At 46.8% G+C, this 27,234-nt stretch overlaps 1 protein-coding gene across 2 annotated transcripts in view; it reads left to right on the plus strand.

The window, feature by feature from the left end:
- The window catches only part of PIGN (phosphatidylinositol glycan anchor biosynthesis class N), a 988,499-nt gene that overhangs the window by 452,529 nt on the left and 508,736 nt on the right, over positions 1-27,234 (plus strand). For both annotated transcript variants that reach the window (XM_069219499.1, XM_069219500.1), the window contains one exon: positions 16,112-16,203. In XM_069219499.1, coding sequence (XP_069075600.1) covers positions 16,112-16,203 — 92 coding nt within the window. The remainder of the gene's footprint in view (positions 1-16,111; positions 16,204-27,234) is intronic.

Raw genomic sequence — 27,234 nt, forward strand, 5'->3', positions numbered from 1 at the left:
TATTGTTAGATCATGTCTGATCCAAAGTGTTGCATGGTGGCTGTTGTGCTCTTCTGTGTATCAGTCTTCTTTTCTTAGTATAGAGTTGTGTGTGTTATTCTATTCCGAGGAAAGAGAGACAAACATAAGTATTTTTTGGCATACTTTATGCAACTATTAGCAAGCAAAAATTATTATAGTACTGTGTATCTGATGGAAAATGAAGAGCATCATTGATAAAATAAAAAAGAAGGCTTCTTCCACATCAGTCTTAGCTCATCAGGAAATGGCCAGGACTGGCATTTGGTTACTTCACCAGTAACTTGCGTATGGGGCAAAAGTAGTGTATAAGAGTTAGTAGCATGGTAATCAAAAGTTCTAATGTGAACCTAAATTACTGTGTAAGAGACAGGAGTGTAGTTATTTAATCAGTAGTTCTTGAATATGGAGGGTTCATTAGAACTGACAGGTAAAAGTCCACACACTGGCTTAAGACGAAGACTAACCTAATCTACCTTTCCCTATTCAATAATTACTATCACACTGGAGGGCTGCATCATTTATCCCCTGAAAATCAATGGACATGAAGCAGCTTCCGAAAATAATCCCAGATATAATGGATATGCAACTGATAAAAAAATATTTGTAGAACAGCAATATGTAGCAAGTTTCCGGACCCAGATTGATGAGAAGACTATGCCAGAAGCATTGTGTGAGTTGTAGGCCTTCTGTGGAAATTTAGTAGACGATTCAAGAGGCACAGGTACATAGGCAGTGAAAAATATTGGTTTTACCACAGGGATCCTGTATCACCTGGTGTTTCCCATGGCAAATAGGTCACAGATTTGCCACTGCATACCGTGCTAAGCATGACAAGGACAGAATAAGGATTTAGGATCAATGGAAATTGAGATAAGCTAGATCAACTTGACGTGACTCACCTGAGGATTATCAAGGTATCCCAGTACTATCAATTGATGGTGCTACCATTTGGCCTGACAACGCCACCACGTGTCCTTGCAAAAATGCGGGTATTAGTGGCAGCTTCCCAGTAGAGCTCAGGAGGCTATGTATTTCTGTTACTGAACAGCTGCCAAGTGAAAGTGGGTTTTCTGGCACTAGTCGAGAAAACACTTCAGGGCAAATAACCCTCCTTTTCAACTTGATTACCTAGAAACCTGACACAAAATCTCTTTATGTGGGTTCCTGGGAGAAATGTGTCCAGTGGTGGTCGAAACGTCTAAACCCTTTTCAGTCTTGCCTTTCTGATACCCTTTGCCACTGTCACTTGCCCAGCAAGGTTCTGAAGCAGCCACTTGTAATGGTTAACTGTCTGCCCCATCTGCTTTCATGTGTCTCTTACAGCCGTTCCTGAATATATCACGACTAGTGTTATGTTTTTTGAAAGGTAATGACTTCAGCCTGTAGAGCCCGTGAACATCAGACCCTCTTGTTTCATCCGCTATTCACGGGTAAATTGGTTCTTTGCATCTTTGCATTCTTGCTTCGTTATTTGCCCAATCTCTGGTCCTTGAACCTCCCACCTTCAGACGAGAACGATACATGAATCAGTCCTTCTATGGCAGCGCCACTAGAACCTGGAACTCTCTGCCTCCCTCACTCTGTCAAAAGTCCTGCCTATCAACCTTCAAAAAGGACCTCAAGTTCCTCCTATTTGATAGACATCTTGGTTAATTCACCCTCAACCAGACGTATTTACTTTCTCCAATTCATCCTGATCTACTTCGTTTAACTGTTCATGTCCTCCGCCCTGTTGGTGTAATTGTCTCCTATGGTAATTCCTGTATACTTACATTGATGTAAACATCTGAGTTAAATTATTATGAATGTAACCCGATGTGAATCAGTATTCTGTGTGTTGTAAAGCGCTCTGATGCCTTCAGGCCATGTCTGTGCTATATAAAATTGCAAATAAATAAAATGAATTAAATAAATCTCATTTTGCTATTTCTTCTTTTCCCTTTGTGTATTTGTATGTCATTCTCTTGCTGGGTCGAAGTCTGAAGGAGAAAAATATGAGTGCCGGTGGGCCACACTGGCAACTACTTGCTCAAATTAAGCATTGACCTCTGCACATAATCCCCAGCAGGCAGGTGCGTCACTTATTGCAGAAGCCTGCAGGGGGAACTTTGTCACCTCTTTGTTGAGCAGGCAGCACAGTACGACGGACTGGCTTCTTCAGACAGCTGGTCCGCCTTTTTACCCATGTGTTGCCCTGAGTGAAGCACAAGTGTGCAACTGCACTGTGGGCATTAGCAGGGCTAAGCGCACTATATGTATTAGGACGTCTAAAACGTAAGCACAGTAAATGTATTAATAATCATATGCAAATATTATGTGTGTGTGTGTGTAGGCATGATGAATGCCAATATTAAAAGCAGAACCACCAACCATGCAAAAAATATGCACTCTTGTGTGTGATGCATTTCACGTTTAGGAGGATGCTCGTTGGGCCATAAAGAGAAGGAACCATGAGTGATATCTATGACAATTACTCAAATCAAATCAAATCATTAACATTTATAAAGCGCGCTACTCACCCGTGCGGGTCTCAAGGCGCTAGGGGGGAAAGGGGGGGTTATCGCTGCTCGAACAGCCAAGTCTTTAGGAGTCTCCGGAAAGCGGAGTGGTCCTGGGTGGTCCTGAGGCTGGTGGGGAGGGAGTTCCAGGTCTTGGCCGCCAGGAAGGAGAAAGATCTCCCACCCGGCGTGGAGCGGCGGGTGCGAGGGACGGCAGCAAGTGCGAGGCCAGCGGAGCGGAGGGGGCGGGTGGGGACGTAGAAGCTGAGGCGTCTGTTGAGGTATTCCGGTCCCTTGTTGTGGAGGGCTTTGTGTGCGTGGGTGAGAAGACGGAAGGTGATCCTTTTGCTGACTGGGAGCCAATGCAGGTGTCTCAGGTGTGCGGAGATGTGGCTGTTGCGGGGTACGTCGAGGATGAGGCGGGCCGAGGCGTTTTGGATGCGTTGCAGGCGGTTTTGGAGTTTGGCGGTGGTCCCGGCGTAGAGGGTGTTGCCGTAGTCCAGGCGACTCGTGACAAGGGCGTGGGTCACGGTTTTTCTGGTGTCGGCGGGGATCCAGCGGAAGATCTTGCGGAGCATGCGGAGAGTGAGGAAGCAGGCGGAGGACACGGCGTTGACTTGCTTGGTCATGGTGAGAAGAGGGTCCAAGATGAAGCCGAGGTTGCGGGCGTGGTCTGCGGGGGTCGGTGCGGTGCCGAGGGCCGTGGGCCACCAGGAGTCGTCCCAGGCGGACGGGGTGTTGCCGAGGATGAGGACTTCCGTTTTTTCAGAGTTCAGCTTTAGGCGGCTGAGCCTCATCCAATCTGCGACGTCCTTCATACCCTCTTGTAGGTTGGTCTTGGCGCTGGCGGGGTCCTTGGTGAGGGAGAGTACAAGTTGGGTGTCGTCGGCGTAGGAGGTGATGATGATGTCGTGCTTGCGTACGATGTCGGCGAGGGGGCTCATGTAGACATTGAAGAGTGTCGGGCTGAGCGATGAGCCTTGAGGTACGCCGCAGATGATCTTGGTGGGTTCTGAGCGAAACGGAGGGAGGTAAACTCTTTGGGAGCGGTTAGCGAGGAAGGAGGCGATCCAGTCCAGGGCCTGGCCTTGGATCCCGGTGGAGCGTAGGCGGGTGATTAGGGTGCGGTGACAGACGGTGTCAAAGGCAGCCGAGAGGTCGAGGAGAATGAGGGCGACTGTTTCACCGTTGTCCATCAGGGTTCTGATGTCGTCTGTGACTGAGATGAGGGCGGTTTCCGTGCTGTGGTTGGTTCGGAATCCGGTTTGTGAAGGGTCGAGCAGGTTGTTGTCTTCCAGGAAGGTGGTCAGCTGTTTGTTGACGGTCTTTTCTATTCCCTTGGCTGGGAAAGGTAGAAGAGAGATGGGGCGGAAGTTTTTCAGGTCGCTTGGGTCAGCCGTAGGTTTCTTTAGTAGGGCGTTGACTTCAGCGTGCTTCCAGCATTCGGGAAGGTAGCAGAAGAAAAAGAAGAGTTGATGACGGTCTGGAGGTGCGGGGCGATGATGTCGTCGGCTTTGTTAAAGATGAAGTGCGGGCAGGGGTCCGAAGGGGCGCCGGAGTGGATAGAGTTCATGATGGATTTGGTTTCTTCCGTGTTGATGTGGGTCCAGTTGTTGAGGGTGATGTCCGGGGAAGCGGGTTCAGTGGTGTATGGTTGGGTCTGGTGTCCGAAGCTGTCGTGGAGGTCGCTGATCTTGCGATGGAAGAAAGTGGCGAGGGATTCGCACAAATCCTGTGAGGGCGTGACGGCGTTGGCGCTGGCGCTGGGGTTGGAGAACTCTTTGACGATGCTGAAGAGTTCTCTGCTGTTGTGGCTGTTTTTGTCTAGTCTGTCGGTGAAAAAGTTCCTTTTGGCAGTGCGGATCAGGTGGTGGTGTTCGCGTGTAGCGTTCTTGAGGGCGGTCATGTTGTCAGCGGTGTGGTCCTTGCGCCAGGCCTTCTCAAGGGCACGACAAGTTTTCTTTGATTCTTTGAGGGTGTCAGAGAACCAGAGAGGTTTTTTGGTGTTGGTCTGTCGATGCGTGCGTTTGAGGGGAGCAAGGTTGTCAGCGCAGTTGGAGATCCAGTTTGTGAGGTTGAGAGCTGCGTCGTTGGGGTCGGTGGTGAGGGTGGGTTGGTTGGCGGCGAGAGCGGAGAAGAGTTGCTCTTCAGGGATCTTGTTCCACTGTCGACGAGGGATGGGTTGAGTGCGGAGGTGGGAGGTCTCGCGTCGGAATGTGAAGTGGACGCAGCTGTGGTCGGTCCAGTGTAGGGCAGAGGTGTGGCTGAAGAAGACGTGTTTGCTGGCGGAGAAGATAGGGTCGAGCGTGTGTCCGGCGATGTGGGTGGCGGTGTTCACCAGTTGTTTGAGGCCGAGGTTGGCGAGGTTGTCGAGCAGGGTGGTGGTGTTGGGGTCGTTGTTTTGTTCCAGATGGAAGTTGAGGTCGCCTAGGAGGATGTAGTCCGGTGAGGCGAGGGCGTGCGGGGAGATGAAGTCGGCGATGGCGTCGCTGAAAGAGGCGCGAGGTCCGGGAGGACGGTAGACGAGGGATCCTCTGAGGGTGGTCCTTGGGTCGGTGCGAATCTGAAAATGCAGGTTACTGGCGATATGGGGGTTGAATCTCAACACACTAGCATGTTATGTTGTCCTAATCCTTTCAGTACCTTTCGCTACTGGCTCATCAACCTCCGGTGAAAGCATACTTCTGCTGTTTGTGAGCAACGCATTAGTAGAGTTTAACATTCAAATATCGAACCAAGCAACAGAAAGGTAAGCACCAAAGCATTACAAAAGGCCTTATACTGCACGCAAAATGCATCACTGCATTTTAGGTAAAGTTTAAACTGTTTGAGTTAGAAACAAGATTTTTTTTGTTAAAATCTGCAGATTATGCAGCAGATGATAGATTATGTGGCAAATACGGCAATACTATATGCAAAAAACACAGAAGCTGCACAATCGCATAATTCCAGTGACCATGGGTATAACCTACAGGCTTTATTCCTCTCCTGTGGTTTTCCTTTCCCCTGTTCTTCCCCTTCTCATCCCCTCGTGTCCCCTTTCTCTTCCCTTCTTCCTGTTTTTTCCCCCACCCTTCCCTCTTACTCCCTTCCTCCTTTCATTTCCCTTTCACCTTTTCTTCCCCTTCTCTTCTTCCCTTTTTCCTGCTTAGTCCCCCACCGTTCCCTCCTAATCCTTCCTTCCTTTCCTTTCTCCCCCCCTCTCGCCCTCTTTCCCCCTTCTTGCCCCACGCTCTGCTTTCCCTCCCTCCCCTTTTTTTCCCCCTTCCCCTTCCGGCAGCCCGATGTGCCACCGGGAAACTACGTTTCCCAGCGGCACTCGCAGTTAGGCTGTCGACAGTGCTGCCGGGAACACTTGTTTCCCGACAGCACCCGCGGAGTTTCGGACGCCCATCACGGCGTCCACCCCTAGAACCGCGGGGCCTCCTCGCTGGGGTAGCACGTCACTACGGCGCCCCCCCCAGCGCCCTTTGCCTTTTCCGGCCCCCAGCACTACCGGAAACAGTCCGATCCACTTCGGGCCGGTTATTGTACACGAAGGGAACACGTAGCACTCCTGGCTCCGCCCACCCCGGGCCGCGACAGTGATTTTTAACAGCTGCTTCCAATTAAGTCCACTATATCTAACCCTCACTACCAGGCCACTCTATTCAAGCGTTCTGAAGGAGAGGTCGGTATAGGCGCACAGAGAGCGCCCACCTTTGATGCAGTGAGTCAGCCAACGCTGGATGCACAGATAAGAGACCTGTTCTCTTCTACTTTTCTCTACTACCTCCCCTTTTTCTTTTCCTTTTCTTCTCTCTTTTCTCTTCCTTTTTTCCTTTTTTCCCTCCCCTCTTTTCTTTTCTCCCCGTCTCTTCTCCTTTTTTTCCCCCCTTTTCCAATTTTCCCACCACTTCCCCCACTATCTTGACTTTTCTTCATCTCCTTTTCCTATTTCTGTATTCCGTGTTACTTCACTCCCCCTTCTCTTCCTGATCCCCACCTTTTCCTCCATTCAGCCTGTTTTCTCCCTCTTCTTTTCCCTTCTGTTTCCTTCTCCTCAATCTAGTTCACCCGTTCCTACTCCTCTGCACTATTTCCATTATCATTCTTCCCTTTTGCCTTTTCCCTCGAACCCTAGAGTCTGACTATAAGGGGACGCTCCCTCTCCAGGATACCAGAGGCTACTAGCCTCAAGTGTTAGGGTAAGAAATTGCCTTCCCTTGCCTATTGGGCGACTCGCATAGCCAATATTGACGCATCTGTGATTTATAATTTGTAACCAGTACTCCTGCGGCCTGCATGAATTACGTCACGTGTGTTGCTGTGTTTTATCTTTTCACTATGTTTGGTTTGTTTTTATTCCATTTACTATAGGTCCTCCCTAAGTAATCCCTTGGTTAAGGTAGGCCCTTCCCCTTCTCTAATGTGATTATTGCTGCAGCGCTTACGAAGCAATTGCAACAGGGATCCAACGCCCTGATGAATGCCCAGAGACCCTCCATAGCTCAATCATAAGGGCAGAAACATGTCGGCTACTCCTTTTTAAGACAGGTGACCTTGTGAGTCATTGTTCTCACACCGGTTCCCCATTCCTTTTAATCACACCACACAGAACCCTCCAATAAATTCACCCGGGTATCTGAGTAGGTGTTTTTATTTCCCTAGCATAGCTGGATCCCATTTTTCAGAAATTAAATTAATTTACGCACTCCCTCCTGTTCCTATAACAGCGAGGTTGAGTCCGCCCAGGTGGCACTGTCCTACCTGGGAGGGGCTAGGTGGTCATATGATGAAGCATGACACTATATAGTGTGTGAGACCACCTAGTCCGTAAAGGAAATTCCCCTCCTTCCCTTTTTTTACCCCCTCCCCAGACCCGACACCACTTCACAGCGCATCCTCTTTTTAACTCGAGTCGAGGTACACGAGTGGTCTAGTGTCACAATTAGTACACTTTTGACCTACCTATGTTTTCTAGAACCCCGTACTCTGTACTTTATTCTGGACAGTACCAACTCAACTATTCCTCTTTCTGAGAACAATGGATCGTGGTATTAAAAAACACCTGTTGGGTACAGTGCTACAAAATGGCAGAAAAATCAGTGGAATGCAACTCAAATTGTATGCACCTTTTCTTTCTTTTTCTGCCTCTTTCAGTAGCTCTCTGCCTTTTGACTCTCTTGCACTAATGTCTGTAGTTCACTGTATTCGTCCTCATCGAACACATCCCTGTCTTTTTATCACAACATTGACACACAATGATTGATTTGTACAGATCGGGGATAGTGGTTGGCACAAGCACTCATGTTTGGACACCAAGGCTTATATTTTATCAGGAGATGTTGACCAGAACAGAGGTACCAAAGCTTATTTATCATCATGAGACTTTGACCAGAGCATGAGAGAGAAAAGCGGAAGGGGGGGGGGCAGAGTCATAGGAAATCATTGACAAAGGAGAAAGGAAAGAGGAAAATGAACCTGCAGGAATTAAATAAAGAGACAGGAAGAATATAATGGTGTAAGAAAGTGGGATAAGGTGAAACCAAGTCTTGGTTGCCTTCGTAGTGGACAGACCTGCATTCTGCAACTTTGACCAAGAGCTCCTTATTGAAAATCTGAACCCCGCACACATATAACGTGTGTGTGTGTATATATATATATATTTATACATATAGATAGATTGATAGATAGATAGATAGATAGATAGATAGATAGATAGATAGATAGATAGATAGATAGATAGATAGATAGATTCAACACATTTTGTTTGTGTTGGTAATTTGTCTCTTCCGCTACAGAGCCAATGGTGAGGGCCTATCGCTTCCAGCCTTTTGTCCATGCTGTCTCTTCCACAAAGCACTCACAATGAGCGTCACTCTCTTGCATTCCAGAGGCCATGAGAAGAGTTCATCTTTTTTATCTTTTTGTCCAAGGTAAGAGTGTGTGCCTTTTTTTAAAATTAAAATTGGTTAAGTCTTTGCATCAAGGGAGTATCTAGTCACTCTGCTTGAAATCTAATTTCAATATTGATTCCACTCACATCATTACTTCTCAGCTGATGATTTCATCCCCATAATTTCAGCTATTTAAATATCTATCATCCCCTCCATTATTATAAGGAAGAGAATCACTACTATCAGCTCAATCTTTATTTCTCTATCTACAAATACAATCCATACAAATGTAAAACAGTCACCAGCTATTTGCATCTTGTTATCATCTTTTCTACCAAATACCATTTAGTATACAGCATATCTGTGAAAAAAGTTCAAAAAGTAAAATACTATTCCAGGCACCCCTTCTCATTCACACATCTCTACTGAATAGGACCTGGTAAGGGGGAGACAAAAACACCAAGCAATATGAATTTCATCCAGTAGTCCCGTTCCTTTCATGACACTTTATCAACAATTTTCAACTTTGTACACACAAATTTGGCTCATCATTTGTTGCCTTCATCAGGTTATTTATGGATTATGGCCTAATACACAGGCGGAGATGAAGAGATATGAAGGGGAGCATGGGATAATGGAGATTCATGGACCTCAAGATGAGCATCAGAACAAACGTTTCATTGGAATAATAGCATTTTTAGTCCTGACCAATCTTACTGGCCACACAAGCAACACCATGCTTTCTTTACTAAGATTATCACAAAAGTTTGCAGTTTGCAAATGTGGGCCATTTTTTTGTTTGGGTGCCTGGGTCTATTTTTGGTTCCAATCCGACCCTGCGATGCAGTATTCTTGTGCATCAGTCTTTGAGTTTTGCTGTATGCAGGTTGGTGTGCTGTTTTCTGCTAATTGTCACCTTTTGGCTGCTCAATACTGCAGTTTATCATCGATGCAACTTTGGTGGTTTTGGCAAGGATTCCTTAGAACGAGTTACATTTTGCAGTGAATGTCAGATCAGCTTATTTTCAGCACTGATTGCCTCAGTATACTAGTGACTATACTCTGCATGCTCTTATTGCACCCCCTGCTCACAACTTTTGTGTTGTTTTCTGCTTGGAATGCAGAGTTTTCTGCTGCCCTTTGCCAAACACCTGTGTTACACTGAGTAAGGTGCTATCCTGCTTGGTGTTGCAGGTGTTATGTGAGCAGTGCTTTCTGGGCTTCTCTGTTGTACCATGACCTCATGTGGTGGCATATGATACTCCATTGAATGTAGGCTGAGGGCCCACAGCAGAGGTGGATGGCGTATTACACCAAGTTGGAGGTTCCTTATTGTGAGATGGTCTGAAAAGTGTGACAGGTGGGCTGTGGTTTTGTATCAGCACGAGGGCCATTCATCAGTTCTGCTGCTATAGTCTGCACGTACCTAACTTCCTCTATACATCTACTAATCACATTAGCAGTGCTGCTTCCCATTTGCACATATATACATGTCTGCACCTGATCTGTACAGGGAAGGGATGAGTGAAAGGTAGTGACAGCTTGTGTGGTGACCTCAGTGGGTGTTTGATTAGAGGTCATGTGCCCCCCAAAGTAGTATGTACGTTAACTGATGCGCGATCAATTTTAATGGCACGCGGTGCAGTATCAGGTGGATGGAACCTATACGAATACGTTACTCTGCACATTTGAAACCTTTCATGTGACTGGCATGACATTACACTGCTTTTTGCTTTTCAAAGTGTCATCTAGAGATTTAAAAAGTAGAGTGGAAATATCAATGTGTCTATTCATATATAACATCTTTGAGTGCCAGTATGTTCATATGATTTTACCTCTAATATTGCTTTTGCTTGCATGTGTGCTTGGACTTATTTTCTTTGTTGGTACGCACCACCTTTTAGCTGTTGAAAAAAATTATAATACATTGAACACTGTATGTAAGAAAACACCTATTTGTGTATGGTCACCCCTCATTTCCTCTGGACTGGTGGTGCTGTTTTTTTGACTCTGCACACTGGAACACTGCTAACTAGGCCCCAGTGCGTCTGACCCCTAAAGCATGTAGAACTAGGCTACAGTTCTATATGGCATATTTAACTTACCTACATGTCCCCTGTATATGGTACAAATGTGTACCCATGGCCTGTAAGTTAAACGTCACTGGTCAACTGCAGCATATATTGTGCCACCACTAAAGTGACAATGCAAAGCATGTCTACAGGCCTGCCCCTGCAGCCAGGGCAGGGAGTTTTTAAACTGCCAATTCCACCTTTGGCCAGGTTTAAACCTTCCTGTTTAATACTTATAAGTCACCCCTTAAATGGACCCTAAATGGGGCATGGTGAATGCTATTTAAAAAGTAGGACATGGGCTGTTCATGTTTTATATGTCCTGGCAGTGAAAAATGTCCAAATACATTTTTCACTGTGACAAGGCTGCCTGCCCCATAGGAAAACGCTTGGGCCACATGTAGAAACAATTTTTGTGGTATTGGGCCAGTTCCAACCGCAAAAATGCTTTTGCAAATGTACTAACACAAATTATGATTCTGTAAGATGTTATCAAATCACAATTTGTGTTTGAGATTAATTATTTGAAAGGGGTGTGTTTAGGGCATCCCTTCCAAATACCGAATCTGAATGAGATGTATGAATGTTTTGTGACTGAGTTACAGTCGTAAAACATTCATATTTTACCGACTCCTTGAAGGAGATGGTAACTATTCGCTAACGAGAAGGGGTCCCCAAAGGACACCTTCCACTTTGAAAATGTAAAAAAAATATATATTTTTTTTAAGAGCAGGCACTTTTCTACCTGAGACAAATGTGCCTTTCTGCAACTGTTCACTGTCACACAGGAGCTGAATGGCTCCTTACTTATGTGTGAAGTGGCTCCTAGAGTTGAGCCAAAGGGAGAAGGGTTGATTTCACCTTGTCCTGCGAGCTAGCTAGCCAGGAACCAATCCCTGGTTGAGAGGAGATGCCCAAGATCCAGTTTTGAGTGACCACAGGGAGGGTTTGCTCATTATTATAGCCCCATCTCTGGGTGGGCATGGAACTCTGCAGAGAAGAAGAAAGATTCTGCCATCTTGGTTTCATTTAGAGAATGAAGCAGTGGGATAGTTTGCAGTAAAACACACAGGAAGTGCTGTAAAAGTGGGTAGGGGCACCTTGGGGACATTTTACTCCATGGGTTAGGGGGTTCCTGAGAGATTACCCCACTCACACCTAGCACTGGGTATAAATATGGCACTCCTGGTACCCTCCTCAGAACACCTCTGGACCTATGGAAGATAGAAGAAGGATTGCACCTGCTGTTGTGACCTGTGAGAACATTTCTAAGGGCTGGCCCTGCTCCCGTTTGTACCCAGCACATAGAAGTGGTTTCTAAGGATGATTTGGCTGACCTCCTGGTAAGCTACAGGGACAAAAACACAGGACGCCAACTTTCCTGAGGAGCCAACCTGACCAGTTCCAAATGAACATGCCTTGGACCTTGTTGTTGACTTCTACTGGAGTTGTTTCTGACTTCTAAGTTATGTCCCTAAGGTCCTGGGCAATTAGGTAATTGTCAGAGTGTACTCCTCCTGCCTAAATCTAAAACCTGGGATTCAGAAACGTTTTCAAGGATTGCTGCTTGGCGAACCGGCAAAAGACCAGGACCAACATGCTGAGACAATCTGCTATGAGGGTATCCCCTTGTGGGCCTGACTTTAGTACAGCAAGTTCTACTCTGCAGCAGCAAATCCAATTTGGTGGGGCCGATGCCAAGTGGGCTCTGTCTACATCAGACCCAGCCTGCAACACTGAAGGAATCCGACTTCCAGCAAAGAGACAATGTCCAGAGACAGAAATCTTCACCAAGTCTGATGTCAAGTAGAATCAGATTGACGTTGACAGCTTCCTGGGCACGAACGCTGGACTCTTTCCTCTCTGAGCTTTCCCCGGCTGCTTCACCGAAACATCATCCTTTGCCATCATGTCGTTGACGACTTTGTCTTTGGATCCAGGCTACAACCTTGCCCAGCTGAGGAATCTACTTCCTCACAAAGTTTCTAAGTCTAAAGGTAATTCTTTGATCAGGACCAACCTGGATCTCTTATCTGACCCGTGTTCCATCGTAGTCAGTATCAAACCTTACTTTTGTCCTGGTCTAGCTCGACCAGTAGCCTGCGGTTAGCACTTTGTGATTTCTAGCGCTAAAATTGAACTCAAACTGTGAGCACTCATCTGCAGTTCCCTTTTTTGGATTTTTGTTGTTTTGGTGCCATTTTGTTAATTAGAATATTGCCTTTTTTAAATAAATTTGAGTGGTATTTTTATTGTGTTGTATTTTCGACTTTTTACCTGTTTTGATATTCCTAAATGCTGTACACATTTTCTTAATTTAAGCCTCCTATCTGCTTTGTGCCATAGATAACAGGGGTTGAGCTCAGGTTTAAATTACTGAAAACTTTATGGACCTAACAAGAATAGTGACGCTTTTATTTGTGGTGGACTACCACCCACTTCAACTAATAATCCACTTTCCCACAGCATACATCACAAGTATGAACAACATAACCAGTGGCTTTGTATGTTCTAAACTGGGTCACTGTACACTCTGTGATAAATGGACATGTTTTATGCTTGGAGATCAGATAGTAAGTATAATTTAAGCAATCGATAAACAACAATTAGGTACTTCAAAATCCCAGAGAAGCAATGTCAGACTACTTTAATGGGTAACAGTGGAGCAACAATGGACAGTTAGTTATTAGGCTCCTGAAACAGTGTTTAATTTTGTGTGATGTGCTTTGAACTTTTTTTTTCAGATGTAGCTGTCCTTTTCTTAGTTGATGATTGATGTTATACCATTTTGCTGTATATACTCACCAATGTTTTTTTAGGTGGAGTTGTGGCAGCTAGAATGTGTGACTTCACTGTTTTCTCTTTTTCAGCATTGCATTTATTGTTTTCTGCATTCATTGTACAAAATATAACAACAAGCATTTACAATGTAATAGGTCTTGCATTTGCTTGAGTTAGAGCTATTGGCGTGGTGAATGCATAATTGGACTTTTCTTGCCATGTAAATTGTTCAACCCTGCCACATAATTTGGTCCTCTCTGCCACATAATTCCAGTGACCCTGCATATAACTAAAGCACTTCCATTTACCTTCCTCCTCTATGTGCAGGAAAAAATTTAAATATTGCCTTTATACATTATATTTTTTATATTATTATTTTTGGGTCCCCCATTCTAGTGTGGGGACCTAGAGATGACCTAGACAGAAAGAGTACGTCGTGCGGTGAGTTATGGGCAAAAATGTTTGGCTAAAAGGAATGCCCCACAAAACATTATGGGGTGAGTTTCCAAGTGCAGCAAATATTGTAGTATCTTGACTGTAATGCTCAGAACTGCCCCCAGAGAACACCATAATAAAAAAAGCATTTGTAAGAAATATTCATGTAGCCATATAGTCAGCTCTTAGAGGGCCTAACAACATGAAAACAGAATGACAGAAAGTAATGCAGTGTAACAATATATGTAGCCCCTAGAGGGTGCAGTGCCTTACATATTTTCAGGCCTACTATTACAAACAAGACCCTTAAAACACAAACTACTCCCAGCTGTAAAACAAAAGTTCAAGCCTGGAGAGAGGCTCGAAAGACAATGAATGATGGGAGAGGTTACTATTTTGGGGTTCCCCCAAACCTGGGCCCTCATTATGACTTCGGTGGTATTTTCTAAAAACCGCTTAAGCAGCAAGCAGATCGCCAGTGCTTGCGGTCTGCTGACCGCCATATTAGGAGTTGTGAATGGACTTCGACCCATTCTTGGACGAAAGTCCCATTGAGGCGGGTGCACCACCAGCACTGCCACACCATCAAGACTCTGCCTGCCGTATTACGATCGGAGTCTTGCTAGCGTAGTGGTGATTGTAGCGCAGCACCGCCAGGACCCATCCCCTCCCGGACGACCACCTCCCGGAAAAGGTAAGTGGATTACCCGCAAGGGGGTGTGGTGGGGGTGTTGCTTGTATGTCTGTGAATGGGGGTGTATGTGTGCGTGTATGTCTGTGAATGGGGGTGCTTTTGTGTGCTTGCGGGTGTGTGTATGTGAATATTTGTGTGCATGTGAATGAGGGGGGCTGTGTGCGTGTTTGAATGGGTGTGCCTGAGTGTGTGTATGCATGTTCCAATGTGCATGTTTGTGCGAGTGTGTACGAGTGATTAGGGATGTAGTTAGCGAGTGCGTGGATGAGTGGGGTGCATCTCTGTATGTGTGTGGACGTGTGTGGGTGCATGTGTGAATGTGTGTGAACGTGTTGGGGTGCTTGTGCCGGTGACAGGAATGGGGATTCCTGTCGCCAGGTGCGTGACCGACAGAGTTTTCGTGGCGGTGTGCAACCTCGTAATCTGGACAGTGGCCTGCCGCCAGATTGGAGGTGCTCACCTCTGGCCACGGCGGTCCGACTGTACCGACGGGCCAGGCGGAGTTGTGGAGGTTTGGCATCAGCCAAACCTCACACCTCGTAATACGCCGGTCTTCACAGCCGGAGACCGCCACAGTGAGTCTGGCAGTCTCTAGACCGACAGACTCGTAATGAGGGCCCTATTGTAGGGATCCAGAGTTGATCTAGACGGAAAGTGTGTGTTGTGCTGAAGGGTTTGGTGGTGGTCCCATTGTCGTAGGACCATCACAGGCTGAGTTATTTACAAAAATGTTTTCAAAATGAAATGCCCTGTAAAGCATTATAGGGCGAGTTTCCAGGCTGTGCTGGGAGAGCCGTGTTGAGGAGTTTTGTGGGTTTTTTCTGTTTTAAATGCTTCTTTATGTAGTATCTTGACTGGAAAGCTCAGAAAAGCCCATAGAGGGCACTATAATAAAGATAGCATTTGTAAGAAACATGACCATGTAACCATATAGTCAGCCCTACAGGGCATAACGACCTGAAAACAGAATGGCAGAAAGTAATGCAGTTTGCTGCTGCGCTGGCAGAGCCGCATTGAGGATTTCTGAGGTTTTCTATTTTGTTTCTTTTAAATGCCCCAGTTTCAACTGCTAAAATTGTGCGTAAGTGGTAGTCATGTAAAGCGCTCCTCAGATCAAGTTCACGCTATATGAAACTTCACTCATGTAAGGTGCTTCTCCGATCGAATTTAAGCTATATGAAACTTCACGTACTCATATAAAGCACTCCTCCGATTGAGTTTGTGCTATATGAACCTTTGAAAAAACATGTAATTAAATAAAAAAAATACCCCCCTTTCCAGCTTGCAGCCTTGGTGCGTAAACACCACAAATAAACAGCAGCATGCCCAAAATAAGGAAGAAATAACATACAGCCACTCAGTGCAAAGTAGTGAGGCAGAAAAAAGTAGTGCGCCACACTAAGCTACATGACAGATCATGCAATAAGTCATGTAACAGGGTCAGTCTCCAAGGCGGTAACAAAGCAGCCTCAAGGCAGGACAAACGTGAAGCATCTTCCTACGAAATCAAGAGAATTCTTGAAAGGCTGGCCAAGGAATGAATGAAAGCGATGGGCGTGGTGCAAGCCCACAGATGTAGATTACAACATGTCAAGAGACAGCGCATGCTTGCTGCCTAGGGGCAACCTAAAAATGGCGATAGATTGTTGTTGGTGTGTATACATCTGTAGCCTGCCAGTTCTGGTTTCATTTCTGTGTTTCACCCATAGTCTTCATTATTTTCTTTTCTAGGTGACAACGCTTAGCTGGGCTGTTTTATGTTTGCTGCTGGCAGCTTTTCCCCTGATGCCGGTTGTTGGAAGAGAGCCTAACATCACTCTAGTGTAAGATCAAAATTGTTTCCTTAAAACGTATATAGCGCATTGAAAACTCCTCACACTTTGCAAGTCTTGTTTTATTCAGAAAGCTTAGAAAAGCACCTGTGCTTGGTAATTATAATGGCTGCATGGGTTTGACAATTGTGGTTGTTACGTCTTGTGTGGCAGACCCCCTTGCCTAGGTATTGTAGCACAGTCTTTGTTTTATTGGCTGAACTGTATCTTTATGGCAGTTTAAACCGGGTTGCATAGGCTATGTGGGTGCAATTTTTCGCTATTCCAGGATTACTAAATTGTGCTGGTGCAATTATGCGCTACATTTATACTACCTGACCAGAAAAATAACCTTTCCAGTTGTTGGTGTAAAACTGCATTGTCACTAGTGCGTTCTTTATAATTTATTATTATTTGTGCACAATTGCACCGTCCTGGTAGCAAAATAGCAATATAGCTGGATGCTGGTCTCTGCTGCTCTATTAGCAGGTAGTCATGTCCTTCCTGATCACAATAAAATCTTGATGTCAACTCAAATTGTTAGCTGTTTTTTTATATTTTTATCACGAAATAGCCTCCATTTTGAGTTGGTCAGAGTGGTATTCCCACTAGGTGTGGGATACCTCATTGGGTAACTCCAAGTGGTCTGATGTATACCAGATCTGTTTTACCAGTTGCAGACTCGTTCCCATAAAACCCAGGACAGGAGTTGCTGGGCAGAGAAACAGCCTGGCCTACGCCTGCCCTCTTAGGGACCACGGGAGAAGCAGACAATGCTCCTCACATACAGGCTACATCCTTCTCATCCTCCCCACACCCTCCCCACCACCCAGACCACATTCCTAAACCCCACTGGTCCCCAACAGATACTTTCGATATTTGTTCAGAGCAGGTTGTAAATATCTGAACGACTCCCTGGAATCGGATGAAAACCTATACAAAAGGACTCACCAATTCCTGATCTAGGAAGTTATTCCTCATTTTTGTGACTTTAACTAATAATGCCCTTTATTTCATGCGAGCATATTGGCCGGCATCGTTAATTCCAGCCCCAATATCCCCACACAAAGATAACAAGAAACTTATAATGGGGCTACAGTTCTTGAAAGCCAAGTTGTTTTCCATCATTGAGAAGTGTCACGGTGAGCCCACCAACTGCCATTTCATCTGCACACAAATGTTGACTTATATGATCTACAGATGTACATTTGGCCTAATTTACCAAGTTACAAATCATTGTTAAAATGGCGTGCACCTATGTTCGGTGGAGCTCAGCAATGGCATCCCTCATTCACACCACTTCCAGGCGTGAGTATCAACAAATTCTGAAACGTTTGCAGAGAAATGTATGCTATTAACATACATTTTTAGTTTTCCTCTGTCGCTGAACAATGTGTGCTGAATCTCAGCATTGCGGTGAATTGCATGCACAGAGTTATACAACCTGTGCTGTGTTGTTACTTACTTTCCTTACAAAGAACCTTTTTTCCATGTTGGATCATCCCTTCCTACCAACCTACCTTTGAAAATGAGGGATTCTTGTGCATGTTTTCCATACTTTAGGAAGGATTTACAATTCATTTGTTCAGGAGCAAGTTGAGATGGGTGGGTAAGTGTGGCGAAATGCATTGCAAATGTTTGTGAATACCTGCAAGGTTATGATTCTGATGGTGATCAACTCATTTGCATTGCATTTTCCTGACTGTGCATGCTTGGCACCGCCAAATACTACTCTGCTAAGTGTCACTTCCGAATACAAAAATATTGACATACTTTATAGAATATCTGCAAGCATGCGTTTCATATTCACATTCAAAACCAGAACATTCGTGGCAGCTAGAAATTAGCAGCTTTGTGACTTTCTTCAGGTAGAGTTCAAGTTGCGAATGGAAAAGCCCCCATGAACTTGGCCAGTAGGGCTTTGCTTTCCAGTTTGGTTGCCCGTCCTCACTTACAAGACACCTGTCTGTGTTACCTGTACCTAGGACTGAAATAAACTGGAACTGTTTGAGAGCCAGTTGATGAAATTAATGATGCATACTTTGGAGTATGCGTCTGGTCTATGTTCTTTTTATGATGGACCGGACCTTTTCCTAAACTTTATGTTCCTTTTCATCTACCTAGTTTATTACATCTTAAAAGCTGGCATCCGAATGCTGATTGAGCATTTTTCCACACTTTCCGTTTAGATCCTACTAGCATACAGAAATCATCTGAAATAAGAGGCACCAACTCTTGCTATCAGCCTTCTCATCAGCCATTGCCCCCACATGGTATCTGCAAAGTTTAATCCAGCACCATGTGCTCCTATTTCAATGTTTGAAATCTGATTCTGGAGCCTTGGTGATTCAGATTCCAAAAGTAATGTATTCTGCATACAGATCTCTCTCTCTCTCATCACCACTACAAAAACCACCTTTTACACGACTACTGAAAATGGAGCATGTAACTGAAGTAAAGCACTCTTTAAAGCAGTTAAACACTGCACCAATCCACTTCTAGGCTCTTCAATCCCACCATTAGTCAGGGGTGTGGAATTTAATAAAATACCTACTTGTCTATGGGAAAGGTTGCTTCTTAAATCTACTTATACTGTAAAAAAAAAAAATCTACTTGTCCCTTTGGTGCCATGTAGTGCGGTGACAAATTATGACAGCAATCTCTTTATGTAAGAGTTCTGATAATAACCTCTCTGGTTATACCAGGGCTACTACTATAGTAGAGCTTGAATACTTGCAATTTCAATCCCTACTATAGCAATTTTTCTTATTTTGCCACCTTTCCGCAGAGCTAAATACTGGGGCTGGAGGAAGCAGTAAGCAATAGTTCCAGGGCTGGCATGCCTTTAAGTCTGCAAACCTACTAACTTGCATGTTTTAAGGATTTTCACCAGTTCTTCTCTAATCCTTTTCCATAATGAGAAAGGCTGGAAATTTACTCCTGACAATGTCAGAAGTAAAAGCTCTTTCAGGGTTGGGAAAAAAGTGGCTGGAAGGAAAGTGAACCTTTAAATGCTCAATAGATTTTCACACAAATCTACACATGGATATTTGCTGGTGCTAAAATACAGTTCACAAATATTTTCTAGGAGTCCAATTTTCTGGCCTACCTCTGTAAGTTCTTGTGAATACAGGAAAGCCACTAAATCAAAGACATATACCTTGGGTGTGCCTTTCTTTAAGAATAGGGTCCCTAATTAGGTGTGCTGTTAACAAAGACATTTTGGGGGTCATCTTGACCCCGGCGGGCGGCGGTCGCCGCCCGCCTTCGACCGCGGAGGCCATTCTGGCTTTCCCGCTGGGCTGGCGGGCGACCGCCAGAAGGCTGCCCGCCAGCCCAGCGGGAAACCCCTCCCCACGAGGAAGCCGGCTCCGAATGGAGCCGGCGGAGTGGGCATGTGCGACGGGTGCAGTTTGCACCCGTCGCGGATTTCAGTGTCTGCTAGGCAGACACTGAAATACACAGTGGGGCCCTCTTACAGGGGCCCCTGCCGTGCCCATGCCATTGGCATGGGCACGGCAGGGGCCCCCAGGGGCCCCGCGGCACCCCCTACCGCCATCCTGTTCCTGGCGGGCGAACCGCCAGGAACAGGATGGCGTTAGGGGGTGTCAGAATCCCCCATGGCGGCGCAGCAAGCTGCGCCGCCATGGGGGATTCCAAGGGCAGCGGTAAACTGGCGGGAGACCGCCGGTTTACCCTTTCTGGCCGCGGCAGAACCGCCGCGGTCAGAATGCCCTTTGGAGCAACGCCGGTCTGTCGGCGGTGCTCCCGTGGCCGGTGACCCTGGCGGTCACCGGCCGCCAGGGTCTGAATCAGGCCCTTTGTTTTTATTAAACTTCTATTTCTCTATCTATCGTCTGGCTTTACTGTGAGTGATCGCATTTGCTCTTCCACAAGAAACATTGGCACACAAAGTAGTCATGTTCAGTGGCAGGAACTACTGTGGCAATCAGTGGCATAACGAAACTGGAGGAGGCCCACCTGCAAAGAACATGGAGGGCCCCCCTTCCAGACTCACTAAGGGCAGGTACTGTGCTGAGAGGGGGATGGGGGTGGGCTGCGGGGGCCTTTGTTACGCCACTAGTGGCAATGTGTACTTTTTGAGACCAAAAACGATTTTTTTCTTTTTGCCAGTGTTTGTTACTATGGTGAGAGCCTGGCAGCTCCCACAACAATAAAGTGTTACAAAAGCCATGTCAAAACAAGACATGCATTGACGAAACCAAAAGAATCACAAAAACATGTTGGATCGATTGCCTTTGCCAGTGCTTGTTTATTTTCATGCTTCCCATAATCTTGTTGATTATGGTTATACTGATTTTTCTATTAGGAATATTTTTGGGAAATACTAGCATGCATCAACACATTTAACTAAGTGACGCTTCATAGAAAAAGCACCTAAAATGTCATACCTGCATTTTTTTCCTGAACATTTTATTTTGAAAGCAAAGAATCTTAACTCTTACTTACAAGCTTCTGCAAACATTTGCATCTAGTCAGAGAGCATTCTGAGAGCATTATACTTAGCCTCATATTGTTAAACTTTTCAAACGTGTGTACACTTTTATTTTTACTGGAATCACTGCCAGTAGTGCAGTGTAACACAAAAAAGTTTATTTACAGCGCTCACCCTAATAATGAAGGCTTTTCAAAGGGTTTGTGCTGCAGGAGGGGTTGGGCCTACTTGTCTCAAGGACGAAATTAACATGAAAACCTGTTGCCCTTGACCCCAAACAATATGTCTCAGTGTCAGGCAATAGGAATTCCACATCCCTGATTAGTTTACAAATGCAATTCCATCAGTAACTATTTCAACAAGAAAAATAACGAAATAAGATCTCACATCGACCACTGTAAACAGGCATCCTCACTGCCTCCTGGCTCTTCACCCAAAGAGGACTGTCTTGAATCTCCTATTGCACGCTGAAATCACTGAAGGCAACTCCTATGAATGTACCTTTCTACCTTAATCCATCATTAAACAACTTCACTGAGATCACCTCTCACCTTTCTTCAACAGCCTCAAATCCTCTCTCAGACAACGAATCATTACAGATGCCTAAGAACAATAATCCACAGGTTTACCAATCAGGCTTCACACAATGCTGCAGCAGTCAAACAGCTGTGCCTCTGCCTTCAAGTAGTTGGCAATGTTCTCCATATCAGCAAAAGTAACAACCCCTACTTCCTGAACCTTCACTAACTCTCTCCAGCCTTCAACGCTCTCAACACTCAAGCATTGATCCACAACCTGGAAACACAAATGGGCTTCTTTAGCACAGTCATAACAGTGATTCATCCCCCTACCCCACCTCATCAACTCAGACAGGAAACTTGTGAATCCAGAAATGTGTACTGCAGGGCATCCCAGGACTCCATCACCTCCTATCATCTTTTAACTCTTCTTGGAACCCCTCTAATCCATAGTCACTGGCCACATCATAAAGATTTATCATTAAGCTGACAACACTCAAATCTCCTCTACCAGCAACATGCAGGAACTCAAAACATTCCTTGAGCTGAGGCAGATCAGGATGTCTTGAACCTATGTAAAGTTCAAACTGAGAAAGATTGAGTTTATTTAGTTTGCAAACAAACCCAAATAACCACAGAGCTAAGACTAATGTGTTGGGTTCTCCATCCAACTGAATATGCATACTCCTCGTTTCACCTTCCCCTTGTCACTAACTTCCCCTTCAAAGAGCATAGGCCCTCATTACAACCGTGGTGGTAAATGCCGCCTACCGCCGTGCTGATAGCTGCCAACATACTGTGCCCGCGGCGGTATTCCGCTACGGGTATTATGAACCACACTGAGAATTCTGCCACAGTACAGACACCCACACAAGTCCGCCAGCCCAAAGGTCAGTGATAAACTGGCGATAGCCAAACCCACACCGTTACGCCAACAGGAATACGCCCACAGTATCACGACCCACAAATCACTGCGGCGGTCTTTCAATCGCAGTAAACTATTGGCGGTACATACCGCCACGCTCAAAATACATACACATTTACAAAACACCACCAGATTGGACAATTCAAACTACACACAGCTGACACGCATACACACACCACACCCACACATTCACACCACTATAAAACACACACCCACATTACCCACAACCCTTTTAACAAAAAGAAAAGATTGCCAACACAGAGAGACGCAAGCCAGGAGCACCCACTCAATCAGAGCCACAGAACACCATCACCCATACACCATCCACGCACATTACAGCATACACCCCAACACATCACCCCACACATCCTCACACATATCACACACCCCACATCCATGGCACCCCAAAGACACTCCAGGTTTTCTGAGGAGGAGCTAAGGGTCATGGTGGAGGAAATCAGCCAGATCTATTCGGATCACAGGTGCAGCAGACGTCCATTGCAAGGAAGATGGAGCTATGGCGGAGAATCGTGGACAGGGTCAATGCCGTGGGACAGCACCCAAGAACCAGTAACGACAAATGGGGGATGGTACGTTCCTTGGTTGCAAGACACCAGGTAGCAGTACAGAGGACTAGTGGTGGACCCCCATTTCCTCCCCTACAACTAACAACATGGAAGGAGCAAGTCTTGGCAATTATGCATCCTGAGGGCCTCGCAGGAGTAGCAGGAGGACTGGACTCTGGTTAGTCAATTCTTTACTACGTTATCCCCCCCCCCCACCCTACTTGCAAGCCATCACATACTCCTACCTTAACACTCATCACTCCAACAACTCACATAAACCCCACTATCACAACCTACCCATCCCAATACCAAGCCCTGCCTGCAACACCAAAGCATGGACCCCCAACACAGACCTGCATGGACACCCATCACCACAGCATGCCCAGTAGAGAGACTCACCCAGCCCACAAAATCACCACTCACACAAGGCCAAGCTGATGGAGAAATCACAACCATACAGGGAAACACACCCATGCACATGATGGCACACGCAGATACATTAACACTTCATTTGCATCACCACAGGACCCATACTCAACATCACCGTAGAGGAGGTGCCAGCTACATCCAGTCCCCCCACTCCCTCCTCTGAAGAGGGCCATAGTGAAGACAGCAACTCTGCATGCCTGGATCACGATGACCATCCTGGCCCATCAGGGACCTCTGGACAGTCGGGTACCTTGCCACAGTCCCAACCCACCACAGGGCCTCCCCCCTCAGGAAACACCAGCACAGCACCCACCCAGTGGGCCCATGCCAATGTCAATCAGCAGTGTGTCCACCACTACAGGGACCCCAGGCAACCCCACAAACACAGGACGTTCAGGGACCTGGGTTCAGTGGCAGTGGGCACACGGTTCAGGGGACAGAGGCACAGGACAACAGGGAAGCTGGAAGAACTGCTGTGCGACAGGGGGAGGACAGGCCCAGGGAACCCACTCTCCACGAGGCACTCTCCAACATCCTGGGAGCATACCACCATTCCCAGGAGACAATGGGCCTGAGACTGGCCAAGCTGCAGGAGACCCAGCGGCTGCAGGAGGGACAGTACCTGGGGATCAGGTATGACCTAACAAACATCTACACCATCCTGGTCACCATTGCAGGGGTGCTGGCTGACATGGCCAAGACCATAAGGGAGGCAGTGGCACAACAACGGGCGCCTGACACTAGCCAAACCGTAGAATAGCTTTCCACCTACGCCGGCGCTAGTGGACAGGAGGTCCCGCCACAGGACCAACAGGCCACCAGCACCCCACCCCCTGCAGAAGGACAACCACCCTGGAAACGGTCCCTGCGATCCAGGCGGAAGCCAGAGAACATTGCCAAGACCCCCACAAGGAAATAAGACTCTCCTGATTGTCACCCTTCTGTCCCACTCTGTCACCCTGTCCACCTTGAACTGCCATTACTCCCCTTCCTATGCCCCACTGGACAATGCACCTGTGATACTAAGAGACTGGACTCTACCTGGACTTTCCTCCACCATCAGCCAAGCCCATTGCACATCCCCCTCTACTTATGAGCACCTAAATAAACACCCTTGGAACAAATACTAATCTGGAGTCTGTCAAATGATTCACAAATGTAGTAGTACAACATTATCAAAGCATTGCAACTGAAATGTACAGTGAAATATACTTTGGAATGACCTTTGGTGGGCAGCAGTATACATAGCAAGAGCTAGAGTAGAGCACAGAGATCTGAAAATAGAGATGCCAAAGGGCACAGTCAGTGGCCATGGATATAAGGTAAGAGGCTGCTTTGTACTATGTCCAACAGATAACAGAAATGTAAAGTGAACTTACAGTGTCTTACCTGTGTGTCACTGGAAGTACTACTGAATTATATTGCTTCTGTTGCCAACATCTTCTTCCTCTGCCTTCTCTTCCTCACTGTCTACACGCTCCACCGCTGCCACAAGACCATCTCCAGGAACATCCTCCTGCAGAAAAGGCACCTGGCGTCTCAAGGCCAGGTTGTGCAACATGCAACGATGATCTGGCACACCTTCTTGGGTGAGTAGTATAGGGAGCCACCTGTCAGATGGAGGCACCTGAACCTGGCCTTCAGGAAGCCGAAGGTCCTTTCAATAATCCTCCTTGTACACCCATGTGCCTCATTGTGACATTCCTCTGCCTTGTCCTGGCATTCTGCACTGGGATCAGTAGCCATGAGAGGTTGGGGTAACCAGAGTCACCTGCAAATATCGACAACTGTTAGACACACAGTAACCCTTAGGGACAACTCCATACCCAGACACCTACTCATAGTGTGTAGGGTCCTTTGGCTCACCTATTAGCCACACCCAGTGCCTCTGGAGTTGGCCCATCACATATGGTATGCTGCTATTCTTCAAGATAAAGGCGTCATGCACAGAGCCAGGATATTTGGCATTCACATGGGAGATGTACTGGTCCGCCAAACGCAACATCTGCACATTCATAGTGATAGCTTTTTCTATTCCTGAAAACGTGTTCTTTTCTCCGGGGGGCGGGGGGGGACAAATGCCACATGTGTACCATCAATGGCACCAATGATGTTGGGGATATGACCCAGGGCATAAAAATCAGCTTTCACTGTGGCCAAATCCTCCACCTGGGGGAACACGATGTAGCTGCACATGTGCTTCATCAGGGGAAACAACACTCTGGTCAACCAGTTGGAGAACATTGGCTGAGACATCCCTGATGCCATGGCCACTGTTGTTTGGAAGGAACCACTTGCCAGGAAATGGACCATTGACAGGACTGCACTAGAGGGGGGATACCTGTGGGCTGGCAGATAGCTGACATCAGATATGGCTCCAATTGGGCACACAGTTCTTGGATTGTGGCCCGATCAAGTCTGTATGTAATGATAATGTGTCTGTCCTCCACTGTCGCAAGGTCCACCACAGGTCTGTACACCGGAGGATGCCGCCATCTCATATTCAGCCTCAGCGGTTGAAGCCTATGGAAGAGAACGTTGAGCAGAGGGTCATATTCCCACAACTATTGCACTAATGATGATTTGTTTACTTTACAGAAACAAAATGTGAACCCGACAATCAGTTGCCGTGCCAATGTCTCCTGTGACGCAGTTAGGTGCCATGTCGGATGCCTGACCTGTGAGGAGGGACAAGTGGAAATGAGGTAATTGCGCTGGCGTTGTGTGCCGTCGCGGTAGGCGGTCGATGACCGCCACGCAACTTTGTATTTGTTATTATTGGGCCCTATGGGTTCCAGGAGCCAATGGCAGTACGCACCGCCGTGGACGTCACCACCATTTTCTATCTATCCACTCACTTGCTACCTGACCTTCAACAAGAAAGGACCTACACTGCGAGTGCTGCTGTGACCTGTGTCTGCAACTGACCATGGCCCATGTGTCTGGGGAAAGGGCCCCTGCCTTCACTGCGAAGGAGTTGGAGAAACTGGTGGATGGGGGTCCTACCCCAGTACACTTTACTCTACAGTCCTCCAGACAAACAGGTGAGTACACTGTGAGCATGATGCGTGGGCCATGAATGTATGGAGTGCTGTGTATGTAAGCCACATGTAGGGGAGGGGGGGGGAGGAGGCGTCCTTGCCAGAGTGCAACATGTAAGAACAATGTATGTGCATCAGGGGATGGTAGGGATCTGGTGGGCCATGAGTCTGACGGTCCGGACGGTTGCCTAATTCCCTTTTCTGCTTTCTTTTCCCTGCAAGTCAGCACCCACCAGAAAAAGGTTATTTGGCGTGCCATCGCCAAGGAGGTGCTGCCCCTGGTGGTCTTTGACAGGCGGAGCACCCACTGCCGCAATAGGTGGGAGGACCTGCGCCCCTGGGCAAAGAAGACGGCGGAGGCCAAGCTGGGGCTGGCCTCCCAACGAGGAAGGGGTGCCCGTTGCACCATGACCTCCCTGATGTTCCGCATCCTGGCGGTAGCCTATCTGGAGTTGGATGGGCGCTTGAAGGCATCACAGCAGCCACAAGGGGGTGAGTACAGAATTTGACTCCTTACTTTGCGCATGTTAAGAGGTACCTGGGTATGGGATGTGGGCAATGGGTGCCCCTAGGCCAGGGCGAAGATGGCAGGGTAGGTCCCTAGTTGGGCAGGCTCTGAAGCACCCCTACCCCAATAGTATTAGTGGGCATCTACTACTGGGCAGGGTCCTGTGGGTTTCTGGTGTGCTGCTGATGGCGTTAGGCATTGTACCCCTGGGGCTGGTGACTATCTTAGTAACTGATTGGGCATGGCCTAGTGCATAGGGCTGCTCCCTGTGTGTTGTGTACGCCAACGGTAGTGGTGTTGCTTGCAATGACCAAGTGTATCCTCTGTCTCTTCCCCCCTTTTTGTTTTGTCATCCTGTCCTTATGTGCATTAGCATCATCTGGCGGAGGAGCAGAGGCACTGGCGACGGAGGGAGCTGCATCCCACATGGGCCTAGAGGCAGAATCCATGTAACCCGGTCCCAGGAAATCTCGTGCCTCAGACACCCAGGTGAGGGAATGTGAACTGCCACACCCCAAGAGCTGCATCACTCGGCACAAGGCCCCCTCCAGAACCAGTGGAGATATGCATCCACTCAGCCACTCCTGGGCAGGATGAAGC

The sequence above is a fragment of the Pleurodeles waltl genome, chromosome 2_2 (genome assembly GCF_031143425.1).
Source record: "Pleurodeles waltl isolate 20211129_DDA chromosome 2_2, aPleWal1.hap1.20221129, whole genome shotgun sequence".
NCBI lineage: Eukaryota > Metazoa > Chordata > Amphibia > Caudata > Salamandridae > Pleurodeles > Pleurodeles waltl.